The 9,555-nt window shown below is 39.2% G+C and overlaps 1 protein-coding gene across 1 annotated transcript; it reads right to left on the bottom strand.

The window, feature by feature from the left end:
• Positions 1-4,029: 4,029 nt before the first annotated feature.
• Positions 4,030-5,115, bottom strand: LOC110943192. Its single transcript, XM_022184946.1, has one exon. The coding sequence runs from the start codon at positions 5,113-5,115 to the stop codon at positions 4,030-4,032; it is 1,086 nt and encodes a 361-aa protein (XP_022040638.1).
• Between the last annotated feature and the right edge of the window lie 4,440 nt (positions 5,116-9,555).

Here is a 9,555-nt window from a genome sequence, read left to right on the forward strand (position 1 = left end):
GGCACCCACTCTTCCAGTTTGCACGTGTTCACATTATTTAGACCCAAACTTTGACGAAATTTTGAAAAGTTAAAGGGTTCGAAACCTTATAACAAAGGGTTCAAAACCTAGTAATCAATCATCCTAGAACAGATGATTAGTTTTCAAAGCAGATCAAATTTATGTTCTTCTTGTGGTTGTCACTTAAGGATAAGTGACGGTATTGTTTTATGACTAAACGCAAGTAAACTCGCGTTAGGGTCCTAGGAAGGTTATAGTCTAGGTCAAAGCATTACTAATAACCTAATTCTCTGTAACCATTGGCTCTGATACCAACTTTTCTGTCACACCCCGACCACGTAAAACAACAAAACGTGGCGGAAACGTCGGGGAGTGTTGTAACAGAATCATTGTTTCATAACCATGGGTTAAACAAATTTTGTTTTATTGAATTAAATGAGTTACAATGTCTTAACAATAAAGAAACATAACAAAAATTAACTAGTCTTGCATCTTTTAATGTCACTAAGGTCTCGTCCAATCCTATGTGAGCATGCATCAATATCATCATCAAATATCATCAACTATTGTACCTGAAACACATGTGAAAATACGTCAGCATAAAAATGCCGGCGAGTACATAGGTTTTATGAAAAATAGGATCCATGACTTAGGTTTAAGAAAATGTTTAACCAAAAACTTGTCATGAATCCAGTTTAAGTGTTTGCTTTTATAAAACGTTTGAAAATCGATGATAGATATGTATAGTTAAAAGAATGATGTAAGGTTAAATGAATAACCGAGTAAAAATGAGTTTGTATAAAACAAACTGTTTTGTAAAACAATGTCTTGTGAAAAATATGTTATTTGTGTAAAAATGTATAAATCCAAATGAATGATTTAAATAACGCTACGCCATGTAATATAATACAAGCACCTATATATAGGAAGTACCAGCGGCGTATCCACCATGCTTGTATCACATTACGTACGTCTCGTTACTCAAATCACTTACCCACATAAACCACCAATGTAAATTGCCCATGTCTAAACCGTTGTCAAATGTCAATCAAGTATTGTGTAAACAAAATGTCATGTATGGCAAGTGAAATATGTAACAACCAAACCATAGGTAAGAATGCACAAACAATGTACTAAGTATGCAACGGATGGACATACATAGCATGATACCAAGTATAAGATGTCTTGTAAAACATTGTACTAAGTATGATGAACATACATAGCATGAAATGTTATGTAAAACGATGTACTAAGTATGCACACAATGGGCATACATAGCATGTGATGTAAAATGTACTAAGTATGATGAACATACATAGCATGAAATGTTATGTAAAACGATGTACTAAGTATGCACACAATGGGCATACATAGCAAAAACATAATGAAATCATGTACTAATAGTGTAGTAATGAACATAGCAAGTATATGATATAAAAGCATGAAATCATGAAAGTAACAAGTAGGCACATGTGTTTCACCCCAAAATGTTTGAAAAACAGTAAAAGAGGGGTCTATGTACTCACTTGAGGGTGCTTAGAAGTCTTAGGATAACCACCAAGCAAAGCTAGAAGATCACGGAATCAAACGGCACCTATATAGGTATCTACATTAATAAACGGACCTATTGTAGGATCGGGTAGTACAAGGGTTCGTAAACCAAATAAGTATGGGAACTTATGTAATATGGTTTAACAAAGCCTACGTGCTAAAACGAAACCTATCCTAAGTGCTTTTGACCCATTACGACCCGTTTAGGTAGCTTACGCCACTTTAACGCGTCGTTTGCGTAAAACGCGTTTGGAATGCCTAACTAGTCCTATAACAAGCAAGATATGCCTTAACATGTTTAATATTGTTGTTAAATCAGTTTAGATGTCAAAAATTTCGTTACATAGACTTAAAATGAATTTATGCGTAAAAAGGGCATTTTGGTAATTTACCTAAGGCATATAAACTACCTATCATATAACTAACTAAACGTCGTGACCATAGGGTATAACCTCGGAAGGTTATTCCCTATACAACTATGGTCACCTAATGTGTTTGGTCGGATCCTAAAGATCGACCAATGGGTCGGGTTCGTAAGCATAAGCGATTGATTAGATCGCTTACCTTTACGACCCTAAACAAGCACAAATCTAAAAGCGACGAGCTAAACATGCTAGAACATGTTTAGTAAAGTTAGAAAACAGGTTTGGTATTAAAACAAACGGTTTTAATACCCTAGAGTAGTTTGGTTACAAAATACGCGAGAAAACGCATTTTGGCTGAAACTACGACTCGTCACTGAGCCTAGATAACGCGGTAATCAGTAGGTATAGTTACTAGGGACTATAACCATCGTGATTACGCTCACGTTATGAAGTTCAAACGAACTTCGCATTGACCATAAACTGGTTAATGCAGAAAGTCAAACGCAGTTTGACTTTAACGCTAAAACGAATGAAAAACGCGAAAGAATACTTACAGAAGGTCCCCGCAAGATTCGAACCCGATTCACTCTCAGGTAGGAAGCATATACTTCCACTTAGAGAGTGTAGAATCAGATTCAAATGTGAGGAAGAATGAAATGGGTGAGGGGTATTTATAGATTTCCTTGAACCGTTAAGATCGTTCGTCGAAAAACGTGATTTGATCTAGACCTTACATGTGGACACATGGTTTTCAAAAACCATGGGAGCCCCTAATGTGGACTATGTTCATTGAATACCATCCCATGGTTTTGCAAAACCATGGGTGAAAACCATTAACACTTCAAAATGGACTAGGTTCATTGAATCTGCCAGAAATTTCAAAAATGGTCCCTACACTTGTAAAACTTGATTTTTTGTCACTTTTAAACCCGTTTAACCTCATTTCAAGGCTCTAAAATGATATTAAAGTATAGGGAACTTAAAATATGCTCAATGACATCACGGATGTCGGTTCGTTTGGTCGTACGGTTGCGTTATTCGCTTAATTACGACGGGAGTCGTAACGAACGCAAAAACGATCCAAATTAAGCGAGGAATGGAATTTATCATACCAAACACTAAAATAAAATATTTTAATGCTTACATAAATTTTTGGAAGTCCGGAAGTATTCAGAATGTAAAATATGCGCGAAAATGCAAACTTATGCACTTTTTGACGCTTTTAGTCCCTGAATGAGCATAAAGTTTATTTTTGCGCACCAAACACCTCAAAGCCTATTTCTAAGCTATGTAAAGAATATTTTGGGCATACTTAACTTATGATCAAGTTCCGGAAGGTCTGTTACAGTACAAATTAACATACTTTCGCAGTTTGTCGAATTTAGTCCCTATTTCTAAGCTATGTAAAGAATATTTTGGGCATCAGATCGCGTATAACCTTCCAGAAAGCGATTTAAAGCCCGAAATCGAACAAGAATTGATACGTGCAAAAGATACACATATTTATACAGATCCCAAGTATGAAATACAATATTTCATTGGCTTGGTATTTGTTTGATGGTGGTGGTGACACAGGTGTCACATTTATCCCTGAAAATTAAAACTAAACTAGAAAACATAAAAATTAATCTAAACTAAACTAAGGATATTTCCGCGGAATGCCTCCGTGGTGCGCCACGTTTATAAGGGTCCTTGGCTAGACCCAAAGCCTGGTCATATGTTACCCAAGTGGGATGTTTTGCATCCCATGCTACACCGTCAGAGAGCATCATCCAAACTTGAGTCGATGACCTTCATGTAGTTGACCAGATCTTCATCTTCTACTCTTTTTTTTGGGTAAAGGGTTGCCCCGGTGATTCTATTAAAACAATCCCAATAAAGTACAAGTAGTGAGGATGAGTTCCACACTAATTCATATACAGGACATGCCCCACATATGTAAACCAAAAACAAAACCAAACATTCTAAGACAACCCACAACCTAGCCTACATTACACCATGAAACAAAGTAGGCAAGACCAAAACACGAAAAAACCAAAAAACGACTCAACCTCCATCATCAAAGATGAAATTGCCACAAACTGGCAACCCCTTGACTCGAATCACTACATGTCTAGCCATTGGAACCCTTTGTGGAGGAGTTGCTTGCCCGAGCTCCAGAAGATGAAGGATGTGTTCCCGAAGTCATAAATTCATTAGTTTCATTGTAGACTTCCTCGACCTCCTCCTCATCTGAATCCTGCTTGTCATTAGACTGCTTGGCCTTCTTCTCTATACGACCCACCGTACTACATCCCTGACCACCATCATCGTCCTTTAGGGTATCAAATGGGTTAGACGTTGATACCTGATTGTTCATCGGCTTCCTTAAGGACAAATTTGGTTTAGGGTTTACAACAGGCCTATACACTACCTTAGGTTTCTGATTTTTCATATGGAGACCTTGGTTAGTAGCTTTCTTCTTCTTGGCACCCACAACCTGAAAATCATCAATTTTCTTCCCAGAATCCCCACTCGAAACAACTTGATGGTTCTTTGGGCACGAGCTATCTTCATGACCAAACACGCAACAAGATGAACACCTTAAAGGCTCCCAATCATATTCGATTTTTACCTCCACCTTTGAATGACCATTACAATCTAAAGATGGGATAGCAACAGTAATACTCCTCTTTAACTCAGCCCCGGCTTGAATTTCAATGAGAGCTCTAGCATAACTGCTTCTTCCCCACGATTCAGCACACATTGTAGTAGTATACGAATCTAACATCTTAGGCACCCCTATCTTAGACGCGAGCAAACTAAGACCGTCCTCAGTATATGCTGCTAACGGCACATCATGCATCTTGACCCAAACTGGGATAGCTTTAATATCTTCCTTTACCAACTTGACAGAGGCCGACCACTCCTTTAAAATTATCGGGACATTTCTAATCATCCAAGGTCCATCCTCTACCATTTTATCCATCCCTTCCTTTGTTCTGAATTTAAAGAAAAAGAACCCGTTCGCATTCATCATTAGTCTAGAGAGACCATATTTAACCCAGTTGTTCTTTGCAAAATAATCCACCACTGGGAAAGCCAGACGTTTACCCAAAAAATATCCATACAAAGTGTTAGCATACCTATCAGAGACCTGTTTATCCGAAGACATTGGAATAACGACATCGGCTCCATCAACTGACTCACTAGATTCCATCATCCGAAAATTAACCTTTACATTCTCCTTTGTGTTATTCACTACTTTAGCAAATGATAAAGGTTCCGCAGCCCCAGAAAATCTTGAATTCGAGCTACCAGCCAATGGATTCGCAGCCTAGAAGACTTTGTACTCTCCTTATCAGCCGACAAATTCAGTCCATGGAAACCTGTTATTGGTGAGAACAAATTATCCAATTGAACCGGTGCCGAGACCTTAGTGAGTTCATCGATAATGTTTATACCACGTTTTGGCTGTATATTGTTCCCATCAACATCAAGTATACGATCCGCTATTTCTTTGAATGACAGTGGTGGCCTACCACCAGTTTTCGTGAGTTCATCCATTAAGAACCCTGACAAACCCTAGCAGCCGTCACAGAAATTCGTTCCAATCAGAAGTGTGTTGAATACGAACAGTGTGCAAACCCTAGTTTAAAGCTGCAATGAAACCCTAAACCAAGGCTGCCGCACTTCAAGAATCCACTCCTTACTTCAGCCCCTAATCAGATCACGAAAGCAAGAAACTGATCCCTTAGAGATGTCGGCCAACAATTATGTGAAAAGCCTGAAAAACCCTAGCCGCCAACCCTATTTCAAACAAAAGAAACCTGAAAAACCCTAGCACCCATCAAGAACAAAATCGATCAAGAAAGGATGAATCAGATGAGAGGGACTTCGGCGTCTTCTTCCATGTCTAGTATGACAAAGTCGGCTGGGAAGACGAAATTTTCGACTTTGACCAATAGATTTTCAGCGGCACCTTGTGGATATTTGACGGATCGGTCGGCAAGTTGTATGCTCATCTTTGTAGGGCTCGTTTTTCCTAGGCCGAGTCGTTTGAACATTGAGGCAGGTATGAGGTTTATGCTAGCCCCAAGATCGGCTAGTGCATTGCGAATGGGGGATTCCCCAATTAAGCAAGGAATCGTGAAGCTTCTAGGATCAATCTTCTTTTACGGGAGTTTGTTGAGTAGTAAGGCGGAGCATTCTTCGCCTAAGTTAACTAATTGCAATGATTCAATTTTCCTTTTATGAGTGAGGAAGTCCCTCAAAAATTTTGAATATTTAGGCATTTGAGTTAGGACTTCGATAAATGGAATATTAACATGCAATTGTTTTAATAAATTTTTGAACTTTGCGAATTGCTCATCGGTCTTTTGACGAATTAACCGACCGGGGTATGGAACAGGAGGAGCCTTAGTAGGCTCTTGAATTGGTGGAGAAGCCTTCGCTTGTTAGGGCGGAGTTGTGCTTCTTTTAGTTGGCGGTGATGGAGCCTCTTCGGAACCCATAGTGCGGTTTCTCAATGTTATGAGATGGACTTGTGCTTTCGGGTTGGTTTCGGTATTACTTAGTAACGCGCCTTGTGGTCTCTCGGAGAAATTCGGAGCTATTTGATTTAATTGTTTTTCAATGTTTTGTATACTAGCTTGTTGATTTCTAAAATTCGATTCTAATTTTGAAATCGATCCGAGTTTTTCTTTTCGGTGTCGGAGATGAGGCGAGATACAGTATCTTCAAGCCTTTCTCGTCCACCTTGATGTTGAGAGAAATTTTGTGACTCGACTCTTGGTTGTTGAAAGTTTGTTCGTTGGTTTAGATTTTGTTGGTTACTACTATTGTCGGGTTCTCTCCAACCAAGGTTAGGGTGGTTACGCCATCCTTGGTTATAGGTACCTGTTGGAGGACCCGACGACCTAGGTCTATTGTCAATGTAGTTTACCGACTTTGTTTGATCATCTACTTCTTTCATACAACTCCAATTTTCATGTGGCCCACCACGCCCCTCACAAACCATAACCGAGACCGATTTTGTCATTTCTAACTTTTTGATTTTTGAACAAAGGGCCTCGATTTGGGCTTGTAAAGAAGTGCTTTCATCAACCTTATGGGTGCCCGGGGCAATAGATTTATTGCCTTGGGAGTGTGCCACTGAAAATTGGTTTGAGCAATTTCCTCAATTTGATTGTATATTTCATTTGGGCGACGATTACCTAAAAGTCCCCCGGAGCTAGAATCAAGTGTTTGTCTTCTGTGTGGCAACAACCCATTGTAGAAAGTGGATACTTGTTGCCACACCTGTGACACCTGTGTCACCGCGACCATCGAACAAATACCAAGCCGATGAAATATTGTATTTCATACTTGGGATCTTGTATAAATATGTGTATCTTTTGCACATATCAATTCTTGTTCAATTTCAAACTTTATATCGCTTTCTGGAGAATTATACGCAAACTGGTGCGTAAACGTACTCAGTTTAAATGCGACAAATACTTCGGAACATCAACATATACTTAACATACCTTAAATAACCTTTACATAACTTAGAAATAAGTTTTGAAGGCTTTACAAACTACGAAAGTATGCCAATTTGAACTGTAACGAATATTCCGGAACATGTCCATAAGTTAAACATACCATAAATATCCTTTACATAGCTTATAAATAGGCTTTGAGGGGTTTGGTATGCTAAAACAAACTTTTGGATCATTTAGGGGCTAAAAGTGTCAAAAAGTGCACAAGTTTGCACTTTCGCGCATAACTTACGTTCTGAATACATCCGGACATCCAAAAATTTATGTAAGCATCATAATATTATGCCTTAGTTTTTGGGATGAGAAAAATCCATTCGTCGCGCAATTTGGATCGTTTTTCGCGCTTATGCGCATTCCGTCGTAATTAACCGAACATCGCGATCGTACGACTAAACGAGCCAACATCCGGCATATTTTAGAGCATGTTTCATGTCCACAATGTTTAGGCATCATCTTAGGGCCTTGAAAATGGCTTAACGAGCCTTAAACATGTCGAAAATGGCCTTAATACGCAACGGGGACTGAAATGAAAACGTTTGAAAGTGTTTGCTGAACAGGGGGACCCTAGCATGACATCTAGCCCCCTTGGCGTCACGCGAGGCCCCTTCTGATCAGCAAAAGCCATTTTGCAGCTTGTAACAGCCTTTCAAACACCCCAAAGGCCAATGCCACTTGTCAAAACCCTATGGTGGGGGTAAAATAAGCCACCACAACTTTGCGACAAGTGTACGGATTAGATCATGGCACGATATTCAAGAAACGATCCTAACGGTCTTGCTTTTCCTATAAATACCCCCCCCCCCCCCATTTTGGTTAAAACCCACAAAATCTGATCCAAAGCTCTAAGTTGAGGCCTTTGCTTCATACCATCGAGATTAGCTTTCGGGGACCCTTCGTAAGTGTTCTTTCGTTCTTTTATCGCTTTATAGTCCTAAAGTCAAACTATGTTTGACTTACTGCTTTGACCAGCCTATGGTCAACATGAAGTTCGTTTGAACTTCATAACGTGAGCGTGATCACGATGGTTATAGTCCCTAGTGACTACACCTACTGATCACCACGTTATCTAGGCTCAGTGACAAGTCCTAGTTTCGGCCAACATGCGCATTCTTGCGTATTTTGTAACCAAACTACTCATAGGTATCAAAACCGTTTGTTTTGATACCAAACCTGTTTTCTAAACCGTTTGTTTTGATACCAAACCTGTTTTCTAAACTTATATAGGGTCGTAAGGTAAGCGATCTAAACAATCGCTTATACTTTCGAACCTGACACATTTGGTCGATCATTAGGATCCGACCAAACACATTAGGTGACCATAGTTGTATAGGGAATAACCTTCCGAGGTTATACCTTATGGTCACGACGTTAGGCCTTCCAAACGCGCTTTACGCGAACGACGCGTTAAAGTAGCATAAGCTACCTAAACGGGTCGTAATGGGTCGTAAGCACTTGGGTTAGGTTTCATTTTAGAATGTAAGCTTTGTTAAACCATATTACACGAGTCTCTATGCTCGTTTGGTTTACGAACCCGCATACTATCCGATCCCCCGTTTTTGGTCCGGTATATTAACGTAGTTACCTATATTAGGTGCCGTTTGATATCCGTGATCTCTAGCATTATTTGGTTGTTATACAAGAAATTCAAAGCAATCTCAGGTGAGTACATAGAACCCCATCTTTTACATGTTTTCGAGGTGTTTATGTGAGTACATTGAACCCCTCTTTTACTGTTTTCCAAACTGTTTTGGGGTGAAACACATGTGCCTACTTGTTACTTTCGTGCTTTCCTGTTTTCACATCATATACTTGCTATGTTCATTAGTACATTTATAGTACATGATTTCATTACATTTATTGCTATGTATGCCCATTGTGTGCATACTTAGTACATCACTTTACAATACATTTCATGCTACGTACGCCCATTGTGTGCATACTTAGTACATTGTTTTACATTGCATTTCTGTTGCATATGCTCATCCAGCATATGAACACATTATACTACATTTTGAACCGTTGTAACCATTTGACTATGTGAACCGTCTTAACCCTTTGATTATATGAACCGTTTGTAACCATTGAACCGTGTGAACCAGTTGTATCTGTTGACATGATTT

The sequence above is a fragment of the Helianthus annuus genome, chromosome 5, assembly GCF_002127325.2.
Source record: "Helianthus annuus cultivar XRQ/B chromosome 5, HanXRQr2.0-SUNRISE, whole genome shotgun sequence".
NCBI lineage: Eukaryota > Viridiplantae > Streptophyta > Magnoliopsida > Asterales > Asteraceae > Helianthus > Helianthus annuus.

Bases quoted from the DNA above. Each gene is read 5' to 3' on its own strand.
- LOC110943192 (XM_022184946.1), bottom strand. From the start codon at position 5,115: ATGGAATCTAGTGAGTCAGTTGATGGAGCCGATGTCGTTATTCCAATG.